We start from the raw sequence: 21,507 nt of genomic DNA, 5'->3' as shown, positions 1-21,507 counted from the left end.
CGGGCGGCGTCGGCTCCGTTCCGTCTCCGCTCCCCCCAGCCCCCACCGCCGTCCCTCACGCTCCGGTCTCCCCTCCCCGAGTGTCTGGCTCTTCCCGGGGCGCCCCGCGGTCCGGGAAGCAGAGGCGCAGCGCGACTCCGCGAGAGCGTTCAGGTAAAGCAGACGCCCAGGTAGAACGCTCGGTAGGCAATGAAGGCGGCGCCTCCCGGGATCTCCCGGCCGAGCCCGCAGCGCAGGGGATGCGCGGCGCCATGGCGAGCGGGATCGCCGGCCGGGCCACCGGGGCCGCCTCCGTCCTGTGTTCCAGGCTCCGGCGACATGAAGAACTGCTTCGCCAAGCTGCGCGCGCTCGTCCCGACCATCCCGCACGACCGTAAGATCAGCAAGACCGAGTTCCTGCAGCACGTGATCGACTACATCGGAGATCTGCAGCTGGCGCTCGAAGAGACGCAGCCGCCGGACGAGACCCCGAGCGCCGCGGGGCCGCGCCCGGTCCGCCCTCCGCTGAGTCCGCTGAACACCTGCGGGACCCGCGCGCCGCCGCAGCCCCCGTGGGGGGCACCCAAGGCCGAGAGAGCCCCGGGCACGACCGAGGCTTCGGACAAGCTGGGAAACGCAGAGCCCGCGCCGTGCCGCTGCGAGGTGAGAAACACGACCCCGTGGGGGTGCCAGGTGCGATTCACCTGCGCTCGGATCGGGGCTTAGACCCGGGGTCCGGTCGTGACCGCGCGCGCCGCCATTTACCCCGAGGCCGCGACCCTTCTGCTTCGACCAGGAGCTCGTGGGGAATGTTAAGAGTCTGATAACGTCGCTCACTCCATGATCCAGTACACTTTACATTCCTATAGGAATATCGACCGACAGGGAAAACGTTAAATCCCTTTAAATGACATTCTACGTTATATTATAATTACTATTGATATTGTTACTATTATACACGGTTATTGTTTGCTCGAGATTTTATGAATGATCATCGATCATTTTCCGCATTACGTGCGGATCGAGATTTCCCGCCGTGTGAACATCGTGTGGGGTTTGTGCGTCACATGGCGAGAATCCTGCAGGTATTTTGGGGTTTTATTGTTCGATAATCACAATTATCGATGTCGATTGTTTCATTGTAATTCTCAATCTAGTGTGTACCTTTTGCGCTCAGGTGCTGCCTGGTTTTGGGGTTCGGGGATACGGCCTACGAGGAGAGGGGGTTGGGATTCGGGACTTTGGAATTCAGGGGTTTGGGATTCAATGCAGGTTGCTGGGTTTTTGGTTCAGGGGTTTGGGATTCAATGCAGGTTGCTGGGTTTTTGGTTCAGGGTTTTGAGATTTAATGTAGGTTGCTGGGTTTTGGGTTCATGGTTTTGAGATTTAATGTAGGTTGCTGGGTTTTTGGTTCAGGGTTTTGGGATATAATGCAGGTTGCTGGGTTTTGGGTTCAGGGTTTTGGGATTCAATGCAGGTTGCTGAGTTTTGGGTTCATGGTTTTGAGATTTCATGTAGGTTGCTGGGTTTTGGGTTCATGGTTTTGAGATTTAATGTAGGTTGCTGGGTTTTGGGTTCATGGTTTTGAGATTTCATGTAGGTTGCTGGGTTTTGGGTTCATGGTTTTGAGATTTAATGTAGGTTGCTGGGTTTTTGGTTCAGGGTTTTGGGATATAATGCAGGTTGCTGGGTTTTGGGTTCAGGGTTTTGGGATTCAATGCAGGTTGCTGAGTTTTGGGTTCATGGTTTTGAGATTTAATGTAGGTTGCTGGGTTTTGCGTTCATGGTTTTGAGATTTAATGTAGGTTGCTGGGTTTTGGGTTCATGGTTTTGAGATTTCATGTAGGTTGCTGGGTTTTGGGTTCATGGTTTTGAGATTTAATGTAGGTTGCTGGGTTTTGGGTTCATGGTTTTGAGATTTCATGTAGGTTGCTGTGTTTTTGGTTCAGGGTTTTGAGATTTCATGTAGGTTGCTGGGTTTTTGGTTCAGGGTTTTGGGATTCAATGCAGGTTGCTGGGTTTTGGGTTCATTGTTTTGAGATTTCATGTAGGTTGCTGGGTTTTGGGTTCAGGGTTTTGGGATTCAATGCAGGTTGCTGGGATTTGGGTTCATGGTTTTGGGTTCAGGGTTTTGAGATTTAATTAAGGTTGCTGGGTTTTGGGCTCATGGTTTTGAGTTCAGGGTTTTGAGATTTAATGCAGGTTGCTGGGTTTTGGGTTCGTGGTTTTGAGATTTAATGCAGGTCGCTGTGTTTTGGGTTCATGGTTTTGGGATTCATTGCAGATTGCTGGGATTTGGGTTCAGAGTTTTGGGATTCAATGCAGGTTGCTGTGTTTTGGGTGCATGGTTTTGGGTTCAGGGTTTTGGGATTCAATGTAGGTTGCTGGGTTTTGAGATTTAATGCAAGTTGCTGGGTTTTGGGTTCAAGGTTTTGGGCTCAGGGTTTTGGGATTCAATACAGGTTGCTGGGTTTCCTGGTTCATGGTTTTGGGTTCAGGGTTTTGGGACTCAATGCAGGTTGGTTGCTGGGTTTGGGGATTCAATGCATGTTAGTTGCTGGGTTTTGGGATTCAATGCAGGTTGGTTGCTAGGTTTGGGGATTCAATGCAGGTTGGTTGCTAGGTTTGGGGATTCAATGCATGTTAGTTGCTGGGTTTTGGGATTCAATGCATGTTAGTTGCTGGGTTTTGGGATTCAATCCATGTTAGTTGCTGGGTTTTGGGATTCAATGCAGGTTGGTTGCTGGGTTTTGGGATTCAATGCAGTTTGGTTGCTGGGTTTTGGGATTAAATGCAGGTTGGTTACTGGGTTTTGGGATTAAATGCAGGTTGGTTGCTGGGTTTTGGGATTCAATGCAGGTTGGTTGCTGGGATTTGGGATTCAATGCAGGTTGGTTGCTGGGTTTTGGGATTCAATGCAGGTTGGTTGCTGGGTTTTGGGATTCAATGCACGTTGGTTGCTGGGTTTTGGGATTCAATGCAAGTTGGTTGCTGGGTTTTGGGATTAAATGCAGGTTGGTTGCTGGGTTTTGGGATTCAATGCAGGTTGGTTGCTGGGTTTTGGGATTCAATGCAGGTTGGTTTCTGGGTTTTGGGATTCAATGCAGGTTGGTTGCTGGGATTTGGGATTCAATGGAGGTTGGTTGCTGGGTTTGGAGATTCAATGCAGGTTGGTTGCTGGGTTTGGGGATTCAATGCAGGTTGGTTGCTGGGTTTGGGGATTCATTGCAGGTTGGTTGTTGGGTTTGGGGATTCAATGCAGGTTGGTTGCGAGGTTTGGGGATTCAATGCAGGTTGGTTTCTAGGTTTGGGGATTCAATGCAGGTTGGTTGCTAGGTTGGGGATTCAATGCAGGTTGGTTGCTGGGTTTGGGGATTTAATGCAGGTTGGTTGCTAGGTTTGGGGATTCAATGCATGTTAGTTGCTAGGTTTGGGGATTCAATGCATGTTAGTTGCTAGGTTTGGGGATTCAATGCAGGTTGGTTGCTAGGTTTGAGGATTCAATGCAGGTTGGTTGCTAGGTTTGGGGATTCAATGCAGGTTGGTTGCTAGGTTTGGGGATTCAATGCATGTTGGTTGCTGGGTTTTGGGATTCAATGCATATTAGTTGCTGGGTTTGGGGATTCAATGCATGTTAGTTGCTAGGTTTTGGGAATCAATGCATGTTAGTTGCTGGGTTTTGGGATTCAATGCAGGTTGGTTGCTAGGTTTGGGGATTCAATGCAGGTTGGTTGCTGGGTTTTGGGATTCAATGCAGGTTGGTTGCTAGGTTTGGGGATTCAATGCAGGTTGGTTGCTGGGTTTTGGGATTCAATGCAGGTTGGTTGCTGGGTTTTGGGATTCAATTCAGGTTGGTTGCTAGGTTTGGGGATTCAATGCATGTTAGTTGCTGGGTTTTGGGATTCAATGCATGTTAGTTGCTGGGTTTTGGGATTCAATGCAGGTTGGTTGCTGGGTTTGGGGATTCAATGCAGGTTGGTTGCTGGGTTTTGGGATTCAATGCATGTTAGCTGCTAGGTTTGGGGATTCAATGCATGTTAGTTGCTAGGTTTGGGGATTCAATGCATGTTAGTTGCTGGGTTTTGGGATTCAATTCAGGTTGGTTGCTAGGTTTGGGGATTCAATGCATGTTAGTTGCTGGGTTTTGGGATTCAATGCATGTTAGTTGCTGGGTTTTGGGATTCAATGCATGTTAGTTGCTAGGTTTTGGGATTCAATGCATGTTAGTTGCTAGGTTTGGGGATTCAATGCATGTTAGTTGCTGGGTTTTGGGATTCAATGCATGTTAGCTGCTGGGTTTTGGGATTCAATGCAGGTTGGTTGCTGGGTTTGGGGATTCAATGCAGGTTGGTTGCTGGGTTTTGGGATTCAATGCAGGTTGGTTGCTATGTTTGGGGATTCAATGCATGTTAGTTGCTGGGTTTTGGGATACAATGCAGGTTGGTTGCTGGGTTTGGGGATTCAATGCAGGTTGGTTGTTGGGTTTGGGGATTCAATGCAGGTTGGTTGTTGGGTTTTGGGATTAAATGCAGGTTGGTTGCTGGGTTTGGGGATTCAATTCAGGTTGGTTGCTAGGTTTGGGGATTCAATGCAGGTTGGTTGCTAGGTTTTGGGATTCAATGCATGTTGGTTGCTAGGTTTGGGGATTCAATGCAGGTTGGTTGCTAGGTTTGGGGATTCAATGCAGGTTGGTTGCTAGGTTTGGGGATTCAATGCAGGTTGGTTGCTAGGTTTGGGGATACAATGCAGGTTGGTTGCTGGGTTTGGGGATTCAATGCATGTTAGTTGCTGGGTTTTGGGATTCAATGCAGGTTGGTTGCTAGGTTTGGGGATTCAATGCATGTTGGTTGCTGGGTTTTGGGATTCAATGCATGTTATTTGCTGGGTTTTGGGATTCAATGCAGGTTGGTTGCTGGGTTTTGGGATTTAATGCTGGTTGGTTGCTGGGTATTGGGATTAAATGCAGGTTGGTTGCTGGGTTTTGGGATTCAATGCATGTTGGTTGCTGGGTTTTGGGATTTAATGCAGGTTGGTTGCTGGGTTTTGGGATTCAATGCAGGTTGGTTGCTAGGTTTGGGGATACAATGCAGGTTGGTTGCTGGGTTTGGGGATTCAATGCAGGTTGGTTGCTAGGTTTGGGGATTCAATGCAGGTTGGTTGCTAGGTTTGGGGATACAATGCAGGTTGGTTGCTGGGTTTGGGTATTCAATGCATGTTAGTTGCTGGGTTTTGGGATTCAATGCAGGTTGGTTGCTAGGTTTGGGGATTCAATGCAAGTTGGTTGCTGGGTTTTGGGATTCAATGCATGTTATTTGCTGGGTTTTGGGATTAAATGCATTTTATTTGCTGGGTTTTGGGATTAAATGCAGGTTGGTTGCTGGGTTTTGGGATTTAATGCTGGTTGGTTGCTGGGTATTGGGATTAAATGCAGGTTGTTTGCTGGGTTTTGGGATTCAATGCATGTTGGTTGCTGGGTTTTGGGATTCAATGCAGGTTGGTTGCTGGGTTTTGGGATTCAATGCAGGTTGGTTGCTGGGTTTTGGGATTCAATGCAGTTTGGTTGCTGGGTTTTGGGATTCAATGCAGGTTGGTTGCTGGGTTTTGGGATTCATTGCAGGTTGGTTGCTGGGTTTTGGGATTCAATGCAGGTTTGTTTGCTGGGTTTTGGGATTCAATGCAGGTTGGTTGCTGGGTTTTGGGATTCAATGCAGGTTGGTTGCTGGGTTTTGGGATTCAATGCAGGTTGGTTGCTGGGTTTTGGGATTCAATGCAGGTTGGTTGCTGGGTTTTGGGATTCAATGCAGGTTGGTTGCTGGGTTTTGGGATTCAATGCAGGTTGGTTGCTGGGTTTTGGGATTCAATGCAGGTTGGTTGCTGGGTTTTGGGATTCAATGCAGGTTGGTTGCTGGGTTTTGGGATTCAATGCAGGTTGGTTGCTGGGTTTTGGGATTCAATGCAGGTTGGTTGCTGGGTTTTGGGATTCAATGCAGGTTGGTTGCTTGGTTTTGGGATTCAATGCAGGTTGGTTCCTGGGTTTTGGGATTCAATGCAGGTTGGTTCCTGGGTTTTGGGATTCAATGTAGGTTGGTTGCTGGGTTTTGGGATTCAATGCAGGTTGATTGCTGGGTTTTGGGATTCAATGTAGGTTGGTTGCTGGGTTTTGGGATTCAATGCAGGTTGGTTGCTATGTTTTGGGATTCAATGCAGGTTGGTTGCTGGGTTTTGGGATTCGATGCAGGTTGTTTGCTTGGTTTTGGGATTCAATGCAGGTTGGTTGCTGGGTTTTGGGATTCAATGCATGTTGGTTGCTGGGTTTTGGGATTCAATGCAGGTTGGTTGCTGGGTTTTGGGATTCAATGCAGGTTGGTTGCTTGGTTTTTTTTTTTTTTTTTTTTTTTTTTGTATACAAGATCGAGGCTCGTGAAAGAGCGAACATTTATCACACAGAAAGACAAACCGACAAACCGACACATAACCGACAAACCGACACATAGAACAAATAACATCGGGAGCGGTAGACAAGATGGGGAGAGAGGGGGAAGGACACAAACACAACATTTTAGAGCAGGAACCGAGAGACATGGAGACATCGAGAGATCTGTGGGAGGGAGAGGGCTTTGGGGGGGAGGCATGGGAAAGGGGGTGGGAGAGGCATAAAACATATGGACACTGCCAGGACTACCAGGAAAGAAGTTGGAATTACAAACAAGGTGGATCTGGGGTGAATTAGTGGGGGTAGAAAAGATCAAGGTTTTGGATGGGGGAAGATAAGAGATGGTGGTGAACAGCTGTTTTAAAGACCTGGAGGGAGGAGTGGGATTGAAGGGAGTGTGGGAGTTTGTTCCAGAGGCGGGAGAAAAGAGGAATGAAGGAGTGAAGGTGAGCAGAGAGCCGAGATTTCGGCAGTTTAACCATCAGAGGCTTGCTGGCAGATCTTGTGCGACCTGTAGGAATATTTGGGGGACAGAGCACAGAGAGAGCTGGGGGAGCAAGGCCGGAGAGGAGTCGGTAGAAGACGGAAAGACCACCAACCTGCCTGCGGTGAGTGAGTGAGAGGCCCTTGGAGTTAGCTTCATCACGGGAGATTCCAATGATTCTGAATGCTTTGCTTTCAACAGCGTGAAGACGAGCTAGGTGTGAGGCAGGAGCACCAGCCCAGAGGGGAGAGCAGTATTCCATTGAGCTGTGGATGAAAGCCTTGTACGTGGTGAGGAGCTCAGGTGTGCCAAGGAAGGACTTCGCACGACGGAGGATGCCCAGTCGGCGACTGGCTTTGCGGGCCAGCTTGGAAATGTGGTTTTCCCAAGAAAGATCATGGCAGATAGTGAGACCCAAAAGCTTGAGCGACAGAACTTCTTGGAGAGGATTGTTGAGAAAGTAGATGGGAGGGTTGTCCAGTCGATCTTTTCGGAGAGACATAGTAAGAGTGTGAGATTTGTCAGGATTGAAAGACATGTTCCACTTGTTTGACCAGTCTGTGATTTTGTCCAGGTCTTCAGAGAGTGAGGAGGCTGCAGACTGCCGATCTGAGGGAAGAGGAATGGAGCAGCAGAGAGTGGAGTCATCAGCAAAGAGATAGAGAGGATTTTCCAGAGAGTCGGAGAGATCATTGATAAAGACCAGAAAAAGCACAGGGCCCAGCACACTGCCTTGGGGAACTCCAGCCTGAACAGGAAGGGGAGATGAGAGAAATCCATTCAGGGCCACACGTTGACTATGACCAGAGAGGAAGTCCGCAAGCCATGCATGGAGATTTCCATGGATACCATAGGAGTAGAGTTTGGTGAGCAGAGCTGGGTGCCAGACCGTATCGAAGGCACGTGATATGTCGAGGGAGACAGCTCTGATTTCCTGTTTGGCATTGAGGACCTCCATCCATTGTTGAGACAGGAGAAGCAGCATGTCCAGAGTTGAGTGACCTGGTCTGAATCCAAATTGATGATCAGAGATCAAGCCATTGGAGAAGAGGAAAGATTTCATATCCGAAGCAATGATGGATTCCATGACTTTGCTGATAATTGGGAGCAGGCTGATTGGTCTGTAGTTAAAAGGATCTGTTTTTGCACCTTTTTTGTGTAAAGCGGTAATGTTTGCTGATTTCCAGGATGCTGGCAGATGACCTTGAGCAAAAGATAGGGTGAAAAGAACAGAGAGAGGGTGAGATAGAGCAGCAGAGCAGGATTTTAGGACCCGTGGGCTGATGCCGTCTGGTCCAGTTGCAGAATCAGAGTCGAGGTTAGACAAAAACTCCTCCACCTTGTCAGGAGAGAAGGACACAGAGTCCAGGAGCAGTTGGGTTCGACTGGGAAAGGTGGGAACAGAGAGAGATGGGTTTGGGACTAAAGATTTTGAGGCAAACACAGAGTTGAGGCATTCGGCTTTGTCACGTGCGATGTCAACTGTGTGGCCATTTGAGGTAAGGGAGGGGATGGAGGGGGAACAAACACCAGAAACGGATTTGACCAGACGCCACCAGGATTTGGAGGAAGGAGACAGGTTTTGGGATTCAATGCATGTTAGTTGCTGGGTTTTGGGATGCAATGCAGGTTGGTTGCTGGGTTTGGGGATTCAATGCATGTTAGTTGCTGGGTTTTGGGATTCAATGCATGTTAGTTGCTGGGTTTTGGGATTCAATGCATTTTATTTGCTGGGTTTTGGGATTCAATGCAGGTTGGTTGCTGGGTTTTGGGATTCAATGCAGGTTGGTTGCTGGGTATTGGGATTAAATGCAGGTTGGTTGCTGGGTTTTGGGATTCAATGCAGGTTGGTTGCTGGGTTTTGGGATTCAATGCAGGTTGGTTGCTGGGTTTTGGGATTCAATGCAGGTTGGTTGCTGGGTTTTGGGATTCAATGCAGGTTGGTTGCTGGGTTTTGGGATTCAATGCAGTTTGGTTGCTGGGTTTTGGGGTTCAATGCAGGTTGGTTGCTAGGTTTTGGGATTCAATGCAGGTTGGTTGCTGGGTTTTGGGATGTACCGCAGGTTGCTGGATTTTGGGATTCAATGCAGGTTGCTGGATTTTGGGATTCAATGCAGGTTGGTTGCTGGGTTTTGGGATTCAATGCAGGTTGGTTGCTGGGTTTTGGGATTCAATGCAGGTTGGTTGCTGGGTTTTGGGATTCAATGCAGGTTGGTTGCTGGGTTTTGGTTGCTGGGTTTTGGGATTTGGTTGGTTGCTGGGTTTTTGGGATTCAATCCAGGTTGGTTGCTGGGTTTTGGGGTTCAATGCAGGTTGGTTGCTGGGTTTTGGGATTCAATGCAGGTTGGTTGCTGGGTTTTGGGATTAAATGCAGGTTGGTTGCTGGGTTTTGGGGTTCAATGCAGGTTGGTTGCTGGGTTTTGGGATTCAATGCAGGTTAGTTGCTGGGTTTTGGGATTCAATGCAGGTTGGTTGCTGGGTTTTGGGGTTCAATGCAGGTTGGTTGCTGGGTTTTGGGATTCAATGCAGGTTGGTTGCTGGGTTTTGGGATTCAATGCAGGTTGGTTGCTGGGTTTTGGGATGTACTGCAGGTTGCTGGATTTTGGGATTCAATGCAGGTTGCTGGATTTTGGGATTCAATGCAGGCCTATGTGTTTCAGAAATCTGGCTTTCAGTACTGAGTGCTGTGTTTCAATGCAGGGTGCAGGGATTTGTATGCTGTGTTTGGGGTTTTGAGTTGAGGGTTATAAGATTTAGTGCATGCAGTTGTATTTTAAGTTCTGGGTTCTTCAATTCAAGGTTCATTGCAGGGTGCTCTGATTTGGGTGCAGAATGCCATGTTTTGGGTTTCAGGTTCTGTGTTTCGGTGCAAGAATGTTGGCTGCCGGTTGGCAGGATGGCTTGAAGGTACGCACACTCACCTCTAATCTAAGCTGGCTATCCTTCCTGCTATAAACGGTTATCCCGGTGTTTCACAAGCAGGGTGATTTATCAATGTGTGTCACGTCCCTCGGATGCACTTTAAACTGGCATCCCTTCTGACGGCATTAGTTGGTGGACGTTAAATATGCCATGCTGTCCTTCGCGAAGAGTAAGCGAGCTATCGCCGGCACCCTGAACAAAGTATAAATTCCTGTCCGTGATCAGAGGGCATTGCATCAGCAGCACAGCCGCAGGACAGATTGGGTGTGTGAAAAGGACATTCTGTTTTGATGTCGGACGTGTAGTTTGGAGGATGTGTGCACTCGGTTGTTCAGGTGTACTTTGCTGGGGGTGCAAGGTTCTTCCTTTTTTGCTGTTTGATGTTGTATTTGCACACAGAGGGGCATGATTACGTGTTTGTGTCGATGTTGATGTGCTTGGGTACATGACTGTGCTTGAATGATGAGCTTTAATACTCTGTTTGGCTGCAGGGTGAAGCTTTGGTTATAGGTTGCTATGTTAGAGTGCGCAGTGTTTGGTGGCAGCAAACTGTGTTTTAATAGAGTGCTGTGTTTACCTCCGCCACCAAAGGTGGATGGAGGCTATATTTTCACCCCTGTCTGTCCGTTTCTTTGTGAACAAGATATCTCACAAAGTTGCGGATGGATTCGGACGAAATTTCACAAAGAATTAGTGTATGTGACACGGACTAAATGATTAGATTTGGTGAAGTGTTGGGTTTTGGTGCTCGGTGGTATATTTTGGTGCTCGGTGGTATATTTTGGTGCTCGGTGGTATATTTTGGTGGAGAGTGTTGAATTTTCGTGCTCGGTGGTATATTTTGGTGCTCGGTGGTATATTTTGGTGGAGTGTTGAATTTTCATGCTCGGTGGTATATTTTGGTGCTCGGTGGTATATTTTGGTGCTCGGTGGTATATTTTGGTGGACAGTGTTGAATTTTCGTGCTCGGTGGTATATTTTGGTGGAGAGTGTTGAATTTTCGTGATCAGTGATATATTTTGGTGGAGCGTGTTGAATTTTCGTGCTCGGTGGTATATTTTGGTGAAGAGTGTTGAATTTTCGTGATCATTGATATATTTTGGTGGAGCGTGTTGAATTTTCGTGATCAGTGATATATTTTGGTGGAGAATGTTGAATTTTCGTGCTCGGTGATATATTTTGGTGGAGAGTGTTGAATTTTCGTGCTCGGTGATGTATTTTGGTGGAGAGTGTTGAATTTTCGTGCTCGGTGATATATTTTGGTGGAGAGTGTTGAATTTTCGTGCTCGGTGATATATTTTGGTGGAGAGTGTTGAATTTTCGTGCTCGGTGATATATTTTGGTGGAGAGTGTTGAAATTTCGTGGTCAGTGATATATTTTGGTGCAGTGTTGGGTTTTGGTGCTCGGTAGTATATTTTGGTGCAGTGTTGTGTTTTGGTGCTCGGTTGTATATTTTGGTGCAGTGTTGTGTTTTGGTGCTCGGTGGTACATTTTGTTCTAGGTGTTGAATTATCGTGCTCGGTGCTATATCTTGGTGCAGTGTTGGGTTTTGGTGCTCGGTGATATGTTTTGGTGCAGTGTTGGGTTTTGGTGCTAGGTGATACATTTTGGTGGAGAGTGTTGAATTTTGGTACTCAGTGGTATATTTTGGTGCAGTGTTGGGTTTTGGTGCTAGGTGATACATTTTGGTGGAGTGTTGAATTTTGGTACTCAGTGGTATATTTTGGTGAAGTGTTGGGTTTTGGTGCTCGGTGGTATATTTTGGTGGTGTTGGGTTTTGGTGCTTGGTGGTATATTTTGTTCTAGGTGTTGAATTATCGTGCTCGGTGCTATATTTTGGTGCAGTGTTGGGTTTTGGTGCTCGGTGATATATTTTGGTGCAGTGTTGGGTTTTGGTGCTAGGTGATACATTTTGGTGGAGAGTGTTGAATTTTGGTACTCAGTGGTATATTTTGGTGCAGTGTTGGGATTTTGTGCCCATAGATATTTTGGTTTAGAGTGTTCACTTGGGTTTATTAGTGGTATACTTTGGTGTTTTGTTGAATTTTGTTAATCAGTGGTATATTTTAGTGCATCATGTTGGGTTTTGGTGATCGTTGGTATATTTCGGTGAAATGTTGGTCTTTGGTTCATCTAGTTCCTCTAATTCCATCAAGTCGTGTCCGACTTCTGGTGGCATTCAAGATGAGATTTCTCCAAACACCTCTATATCCTGCACGGCTTCTAGAAGCTCTGACAGACAGCATGGTTGCTGCCATTACCACAACCATCTAGCACATACAAGGTCTGCCTCTCTTCTTCCCTCAAATATACCCAGCATACTTGACTTCTCAAGACTTTTGTTTCCTGTAGGCATGATGTATCCAAAATAAAACAGCTTCTGTTTTAGCATCAGCACTTCCGATGTGCATGGTGGTCTATTTTATTGCAGTTTGTCTCAAACACAACATTTCAAAACTGTCAATCTTTATTTCCTTGTCACCGTCCATGACTCACATCCACACATTGCAACTGGAAATATCAGAGACTCCGATTGGTTTGCATTGTCACTTCTTCACAAATCACCCGTTTGCTTCCACCACCATGCTTCACAGTAGGGATGGTGTTCTTTGGGTGATGTGCTGTGTTGAGGTTTTTTTTGTATACAAGATCGAGGCTCGTGTCAGAGCTAACAATGATGATAAAAAGACAAACTGACACATAAAACACATGATAAAGGGAGCGGGAGACAAGATGGAGAGCAGGGACATCGGGAGATCAGTGGGAGGGAGAGGGCTTGTGGGGAGGAGGCATGGGAGAGGTAAAAAAAAACATATGGACACTGCTAGGACTTCCAGGAAAGAAGTCGGTATTTCAAAAAAGTTGATCTGGGTGAATTAACGGGGGTAGGAAAGATCAAGGTTTTGGATGGGGGAAGATAAGAGATGGTGGAGAACAGCTGTTTTAAAGACATGGAGGGAGGAGTGGGATTGAAGGGAGTGTGGGAGTTTATTCCAGAGGTGGGAGAAAAGAGGAATGAAAGAGTGAAGGTGAATAGAGAGTCTTGATTTTGGCAGTTTAACCATAAGAGGGTTGCTGGCAGATATTGTGCGACCTGTAGGAATATTTGGGGGACAGAGCACAGAGAGAGCTGGGGGAGCAAGGCCGGAGAGGAGTCGATTGAAGACAGAAAGACCACCAACCTGCCTGCGGTGAGTGAGTGAAAGGCCCTCGGAGTTAGTTTCATCACGGGAGATTCCAATGATTCTGAACGCTTTGGCTTCAACAGCGTGAAGCCGAGCTAGGTGTGAGGCAGGAGCACCATCCCATCGGGTAGAACAGTATTCCATTGAGCTGCAGATGAAAGCCTTGTATGAGGTGAGGAGCTCAGGTGTGCCAAGGAAGGATTTGGCATGATGGAGGATGCCCAGTCGGCTGGCTTTGGAGGCCAGATATTGTCAATAGGTGTGAGCTCAGGTGTGCCAAGGAAGGATTTGGCATGATGGAGGATGCCCAGTCGGCTGGCTTTGGAGGCCAGATATTGTCAATGGGTGTGAGCTCAGGTGTTCCAAGGAAGGATTTGGCATGATGGAGGATGCCCAGTCGGCGACTGGCTTTGGAGGCCAGATATTGTCAATCGTGACATAGCTGTTCACCACACTGATAACCATCTATGATTTCCTCCTCTACCTACTCCACTCAATAATTCAATGTTAGAATCCAGAAAGACAAAACTTTCCAATACTTTTACATGCGTGTCTCCTAATCTGAACACATCAATCTGAAAACTAGCCAATTCCATGAAAAGGTGCACATAACCTTAAAATTTGGAATTGTGTTTTTTTATTTTAAGAAATTGATTTCACCTGATAGCATATACATTAAACTTTCTGAAATAACATATTGGCTTGCCATGTCTTTGGACAAAATTTGCCAAAAATCAAATTTTGTACGATTGATGTTTCAACATGAAATTATGCGCTAAAACATACTAATACTTGGATTCATCATTGATTGAGGAATATTTAAATTTATGAAGTTAATTCAATTATATTTATTACCTCTGCCACCAAAGGTATTTGGAATTTATGTTTTCAGCCCTGTCCGTTTGTCTGTCCATTTGTCTGTGAACAAAATATCTCAAAAAGTTGTGGACGGATTCGGACGAAATATGGCAGTGATATAGTTTATGTGACAAGGACGAATCGATTTCAGTGAAGATCCGGATCCAGCTAGTATAATTTTTTCAGTGATTCTTCACTATTGAGTGATATGGCCAACCAGGCGGAGGTATACTCTCTACTGAGTGCCGTTTTAGTTAATTGGTCAACCTTTCTCTCAACTATAATTGTCAAAAATTTTCATTCTGATGGATTTAGACCAAAGATTTAGTTAAATGTTGTTGACCCTGCTTTACCATTGTTATATTATGAACCAAAACAACAACTTTTTGGCCTGCAGGGAAAGTATTTGTTTAGAATTTTGAATCATTGAATTTGCCTTCTCTGTACAATCCTCAGTTCAAAACAGGAAATTAGAATCATGAACATTGTAACATGTGGAGTAGAGAATCTGTCAAAGCATGTAACGTTGCTAACCAGGTAACATTACCAACTCAACTGTCACGTTACTAACCAAGCTGTAATATTAATAACCAATGTAGACTTCAGGACAAAAAGTGGGCAGCATGAGCCAATTATGTACCCATAATGCAACTGTAAGCACATTCTTCACATGTGCTGAATCCATGTTTAATAAGTCAGTACCATCAATGTTTCAACAACTTCCATCTGGGGGCAAAAAGCTAGATAAGTTGGATGACAGTAAAGTAGCACATTATTTTGTGTCTTCCTGATAATTTAATGTTACACAAAATATAATTAAATTAATGAAAGGTGTAATTTGGACTACATTGTATACAGGTATATAAGCAATGATATAAATATTAAACTGTATTTCAGCTGTATCCCGTTTGAGGAAACTTTTAATGCAAAGACATGCAAATTGTATCCGACGTCTGCTTTTATTGACGGTGTAGCCCGTCAGACAAAAGCAAAGCTGTCTAGAACAGTGTTTGTCTGTACGTATGTATATATGTCCCTCACAAAATTACGCCCATCATAACTGACTGTCTGGTCACATGACAGGGGTGATGTGATGTGATGTGATGTGATTACGTCTTTGATGTTATTACGGCATACGCGGCTGACTCCGCACACCACCATTTTGATTCCTGTGCCGTTCAGGCCGAACATATCATCGAACCTGTCATATATCACAATCACCATGCTCTACCTTTACGCTTTTCATTCAGTGTGAAACACAAACAAACCGATTGTTAAAATGATCATCACATATCGAAAGCATCGGCGTTATGGGTCTTCCAACGACATAGTACGTATAGGCCTTAGGCTTCATGCCTCATCTTCAGGCCGCTTTGGACAAATTGAGCTCAGGTTTCTTAACACAGTAGTCACATCTTCATAATAATAACATTAATAATAATATTATCGTAAAAATAATCATAACACTACAATCCCTTTGTCATGATTGCAAAGTTACTGGATTGAAGTGGTGTATGGTTGGCTCATTGTTGACTCGAAACATATAGAACAAACCATTGTCTCAATGCAATCTCTTCACTTCCATGGTGACAGCAGCTTAGAGACTTGGAGTACTTCAAAATAATTGAATACTTACATTATGTGCTAACTGGTATCCCCACCAAGGTCACACTATCCTCTTCAACTAAAGTATCAAACAAACAAGGCTACGCAGCTGTTAGACTTTTAGTCTTGTTTTGCAACATTACTAACCAACATTAAAGCTCCCGTCTCAACTCACACATACGGGTCTCACTGTTTCTAATTCATACTGTGTTATAGGTTATGAAAGATGAATTGATTGTACCATAGTGAAGAATTGAAAACCTTTCATCTTGATATTGGAGTACAAATAACTATGCTAATTTGCTTAAAATGGAACATTACTTACCATGGAAATGCCCTTCTCAATTGCGAAGATTTTAGTCTTTTTTAGGTATAAATAAAGACCAGACTTTTCACTTTCCTTCTTCATTGTCTGCAGCAGTTTCATGAAGTCCTCTTTACTTTCTTTCAACAAGTGATGTCGTCAGCATACATTAGATTGTTGATACGTCTTCCTCCAATCATGACTCCATCCTCTATGTCGTCCAAATTTGATTTCCTCATGATGATCTCACGATACATATTGGACAAGTAATGGGAGAGAATGAACCCCTGTCTGACTCCTTCACCAATTCCAAACCATTCTGTCTACCAATACTCAGTTCTTCCTGTAGCTTCTTGTTTGGTGTGCACTCTTCTTATCAGACATATCTGGTGCTCCAACATCCCAATTTCTCTCAGCATAATCCACATCAATTCATGATGAACACAATCAAAGACTTTGCTAGTAATTTACAAAAAACAGAGATACACCTTCCTTTGATATTCCCAGGTTGATTTTTCCATGATCCAACTCAGATTTGCAATTTTATCTATTGAACCTCTTCCTCTTCTGAAACCTGCTTGTTTAATGGGCATTTCTACCTTACTAAAGTCTTCTATCTGGGTTGAATGATATATATATATATATATATATATATATATATATATATATATAAGTTCAAAACACCTGGTCACAAGTGTGCCGCACTGACCGGGTCCTCAGCATCATCCCGTTTCGGCCCTTCAACCTCGATACGGTCAGCTAAGGTGGGCCAGCAGGGGCACATACACATCCACATGCAGCAACTGCATCTGGATGCGTACATACCCCCACCCCCAGCCAGTGTGAACAACAACAACAACAACGACAACAACAACACCACCTCCACATCCAGAATCCACAGCACCAAACAAACATGGTGGAACACTCAAACCCCCACCTTTATACCCTTCACCACTCACCAACAAAACACACCAGATCATTCATACACACACATACACACCCATACACACACATACATACAGAACACCAACCAAACAACCACCTACACTTACATCATATATATATATATATATATATATATATATATATATATATATATATATATATATATATATATATATATATCTATCTATATATATATATATATATATATATATATATATATATATATATATATAGTGCTAATAAGTGAAATAAAGGCAATAGTTCCATTATTTGAACATTCTTTGATCTCCTTTTTATTTGGCAATGGTATGTTCACTGACTGCTTCCACTTTTTAGGCCATACAATCCTGCCCCAGATACAGTCACGTGAAAAAGTAAGTACACCCCATGTAAAGTTTTGACTTTTTCAACATATTTCAACATACAGCTATTTGATCTTCATTTCAACAATATTGATAGATAAAGGTGATAAAATATAACAAATATCATGAAACATTTACATTTTGTAGTCCATTGAATAATTTAAATAAACATAAATGCAAATTTCGCATGTGGAAAAAGTAAGTACACCCCTACATTTAGCACTACTTCAAATACCTAAAATTAGAATCTGGTGCACCAACTCAGGTGCAAATGATTAGAACATCTTTAGAGAAGATCTTGGAGGAACCTGTCTTATTTAAACGTCAGACATTTAGTTTGGTTTGCTCTTTGTTGTTGAAGTGTGCGGCGTCACCATGCCTAGATCAAAGAGCTCTCTGAGGCCTTCAGAAAGAAGGTTATAGATGCCTACGAGTCTGGGGAGGGATTCAAAAAGATCTCCAAACAATTTGAAATCAATCATTCGACTGTCCGGAAGATCATCTACAAGTGGAGAAGATTCCAAACAACTGCCAAATTGTTCAGGCCAGGCCGCCCCAGTAAGTTCAGCCCGAGAGCAGACCACAAGATACTGAAAGAAGTCTCTAAGAACCCCAGAATGTCATCACGGGACCTACAGGTAGCTCTTGCCACTGTTGATGTCAAAGTTCACGAGTCTACCATTAGAAAGAGGCTGCACAAATTTGATCTACATGGGAGGTGTGCCAGGAGGAAACCGTTGCTGTCCAGAAATAACATCAGGGCAAGACTAAAGTTTGCCAATGAACACCTTGGCAAAGACCAGCACTTCTGGAACAATGTGCTCTGGACAGATGAGTCAAAGGTAGAGCTATTTGGCCACAGTACCAGAAGACATGTTTTGCGAAAACCAAAGACAGCATTTGACCACAAGAACCTGATACCAACTGTAAAGCATGGTGGTGGAAATATTATGGTTTGCGGCAGCTTTGCTGCATCAGGGCCTGGGCAGCTCACCATCATAGAATCCACTATGAATTATTCATTGTACCAGAGTGTGCTTGAGGATAATGTGAGGCCATCTGTCGGAGATTTGAAACTCAACCGAAGGTGGACCTTGCAACATGACAATGACCCTAAACATACCAGTAAATCCACCAAGGAATGGCTGAAAAGAAAGAAATGGAGGGTTCTGGAATGGCCAAGTCAAAGCCCGGATCTAAATCCCATCGAGATGTTGTGGGGGGATTTGAAACGAGTTGTGCATGCAAGAAAACCCTCAACCCTCAAACATCACACAGCTGAAAAAATTCTGCATGGAGGAGTGGGCAAAAAATTCTTCCAGTCAATGTCAGAAACTGGTAGACAGTTATAAGAAACGCCTACTTGGGGTTGTTTCTGCCAAAGGGGGCAATACCACCTATTAGAGCCAAGGGTGTACTTACTTTTTCCACATGCGAAATTTGCATTTATGTTTATTTATATTATACAATGGACTACAAAATGCAAATGTTTCATGATATTTGTTATATTATATAACCTTTATCTTTCAATATTGTTGAAATGAAGATCAAATAGCTGTATGTTGAAATATGTTGAAAAAGTCAAAACTTTACATGGGGTGTACTTACTTTTTCACGTGACTGTATGTGTACCAAAAGCTTAAAATTTTGATTGCCTCCTCCCCAACGTCCTTAAAGAGTTATTTTGAAATTTCATCAGGAACTGGTTCTTTTTTCATTTGCCAATTCTTTCTCGGATCTACGTACCTCACATTATATAACTATTGGTTATTGCTCGTATTCTCTTCCTTCGAAGCTTGCCATCATATTTCTACGTTTCTCATTTGTATAGTGTTTCAGTATTGTCCTTCCATCTTTCTTTCACCTGTTTCTTCTGTCAGGTCTCTTCCTGTTCTACTGTTAAGCACCTCAATCCTTAAGCTAAATTTTCCTGTTATCTCTCTGATCTTCATTAAAAGTTATCTTGTTTTTCCCACTCTGCTGCCACTTTATATCTCTATGCATGCCTCTTTGAAATATTTATTTCTTTCCTAGCTTGTCATTTAAAGTCTGCATTTACATGCTTATTATCCTCTCTCGATGCGCCTTTGGTTTTCATCTCTCTTCTTCTGTGTGCAATATTTTATTTTCTGACAGCCATTTAGCCTTCTTTTTTCTGCTTGCTTTTGGGATGTTGTTTTTTGGCCTCTTCTTTGATAATGTCTTCAACCTCTTCCCACAATTTGTCTGGCATTCTGTCAACCAAGTCTATCTCTGCAAAATGGTTTTATACCCTTATTGCATATTGCATGAATACGTTTTCAATTTCATATCTCGTCGGAGTGCTTGAATTCTTTTTTCACCTTTCTCAATTTCATGATCTGTCCCATATTCTGGACCTGGCAGAGTATTGGCAGATTGCACAGCACCCCTCCATCTTCTATTGATTAAATGTGGTCCGTCTGATTTATATGTTGCCCATGATGTGAAGTCCATCTGTGCAGTCTCCGATTGGATTGTTTGAATCATGCTTTTACAGTTAAGAGCTCGTTCTCCACACAGAACTCCAGCATTCCTCCCCTGGCTCATTTGGGAGACCAAGTCAGTGCTTTCCTGCAATCCCTGGTGCTCCTGCTTCTCCAATTGTTGCAGTTCAATCTCCAATAACAATTAAAACATTTCCTTTGGGCACCTTTTTACCAGCTCCTTCAACTTTCCATATAACTTTGGTGCAGATTGTTGGGCTTGGGTACTTTATGGTATATCTTACTCATTTACTGCATGGTGTTGTGTTTTAGTGATCAGTGGTATAAATTTGGTGTATGGTGTTGGGTTTTGGTGCTCAGTGGCATATCCTGGTGCATAGTTTTGGGCCTTTGGCTCGGTAGAATGTTTTTAGTGCAGAGAGTTGGGTTTAGGTGCTCGGTGGTATATTTTTTTGTGCTTAATATTGGGTTGGTGTGTTGCATTTTGGTGCAGTTTTGGGTTTTGGTATAGCTTGCTCTGTTTTGGTGTTTTGCATTCCATTTTTGTGCCAATTACTAGATACAGCACTTGCAGTGAAAAAACAATTCACATCTCCATTTGTGTGTCAGTTTCTTCAGCCGGACTCAAGCACTTGGCACTTGAAGTCGCTGTTCTGAAAGAATATGTAGCTTTCCCTCAACGGAAATGGTAAGACTGCATGATCACAACCGGGTAACTTGCAATTCCTTCACTACATCAATTCCATTGAGCATTGCTGGGCGTTAGCAATACACTTTTAATTCCCCTTTATATCTTTCCAGGTTTGTGGCAGATGGAGTCACGCGATACCTCGATTTAAAACGCTAACTGTATACCTCGCCTGACCTAAAACATTGAAGCTGATGTTTTAAAAACGTTTAAATGGGCTTTAGTTGAATCCTTTTTTTGCATGCTAACGTCCACGGGTTCAAGCTGGGTGATTGATACAACGGTTTGAGTGAGCGCTTTACTCAAATGTTGCACCATGAGAATTGCACGTACGTGGTTTGTATATAGCATGTGGCATTCTGAAAATCTGTAGATATATCCTACGTATGTGTTTGCATGTACATTGTTAAAAAAAATTGTTACGTGTTAAAAAGTGTACATTTTATACCTCCGAAATAAATGCGCTGCAAGTGTCGATGTCCATTGAGCATTTCTTGTGCATTTTTTCTATTTGCGAAATTCCCCCACCCCCCCCCCCCCCCCCCACCCCCTCTCAACCCACCCTTTCCCTCATCCCCATATTCACCCATCAACCCCTGTTATTTTGGAGGGGGGACTTGCTTGTGTGTGGCACTTGACCGCAGGTTTTAAATATATATTCAACTGCGTGAAAGGCTCAAAGCTGTTGGCAGACTTTCCTCTTTACTTCCTAGTGTGCATTAATTAGCCACATTGCATCTGGAAAGTGTGGGCACGCAATTTGATGTTTCGGGGAATGGAGGGCGATTTAACTAAAGTGGGAATACACGCAAAGCTGAGACGCTGCTCCACCGACTGCTGAGCGAGCAAGAGAGACGCGATAAAGCGGTGGTAACACTGCGCCTGCATGCAGTCTAGCTGAGAGCGGGCGTGGGCCATGATTAATTCCAGGCCGAGAAATCGGAGCCGGGATGTAACAAAGGCTCCCGCAGGCCCAACGTACCCACCGAGGTGTGGTGGCAAAGCCTCATAGGCACCTGTCCAGGCCCCCATCGTGCCTCGCTCAGACTCAGCACGTAATACTGCTTCAGTTAGGTCATTCCAGCATCCTGCCCTGTCACACATTTGTCGATTTGTTTGTTTGTCCGTTCATGTAATATGTAGATTTTAACTTTGCAGCGCCATTGTGAGTCGTGCTTTTAAACAACAATCTAATGACTCTTGGTCTCTCGTCTCATCGCATGTTTTAAAACGTTTTTCAATTAGACGAACCTTAACGAAAAAGCACCTCTTGAAC

General features: G+C 44.3%; 2 protein-coding genes across 2 annotated transcripts in view; one reads left to right on the top strand and one right to left on the bottom strand.

Moving 5' to 3' along the window:
• The window catches only part of LOC144891235 (uncharacterized), an 846,635-nt gene that overhangs the window by 808,137 nt on the left and 16,991 nt on the right, over positions 1-21,507 (bottom strand). The window lies entirely within an intron of this gene.
• LOC137423069 (uncharacterized) lies at positions 49-20,714 on the top strand. Its single transcript, XM_068109855.2, has 4 exons — positions 49-642; positions 19,597-19,658; positions 20,153-20,231; positions 20,345-20,714. The coding sequence occupies exons 1-3, from the start codon at positions 190-192 to the stop codon at positions 20,184-20,186; spliced, it is 549 nt and encodes a 182-aa protein (XP_067965956.1). The 5' UTR covers positions 49-189; the 3' UTR covers positions 20,187-20,231; positions 20,345-20,714.

This window comes from Myxine glutinosa, chromosome 3 (genome assembly GCF_964187855.1).
Source record: "Myxine glutinosa chromosome 3, kmMyxGlut1.1, whole genome shotgun sequence".
In the NCBI taxonomy this organism is placed as follows: Eukaryota; Metazoa; Chordata; class Myxini; order Myxiniformes; family Myxinidae; genus Myxine; species Myxine glutinosa.
This window is presented reverse-complemented; position numbering and strand designations above follow the sequence as displayed.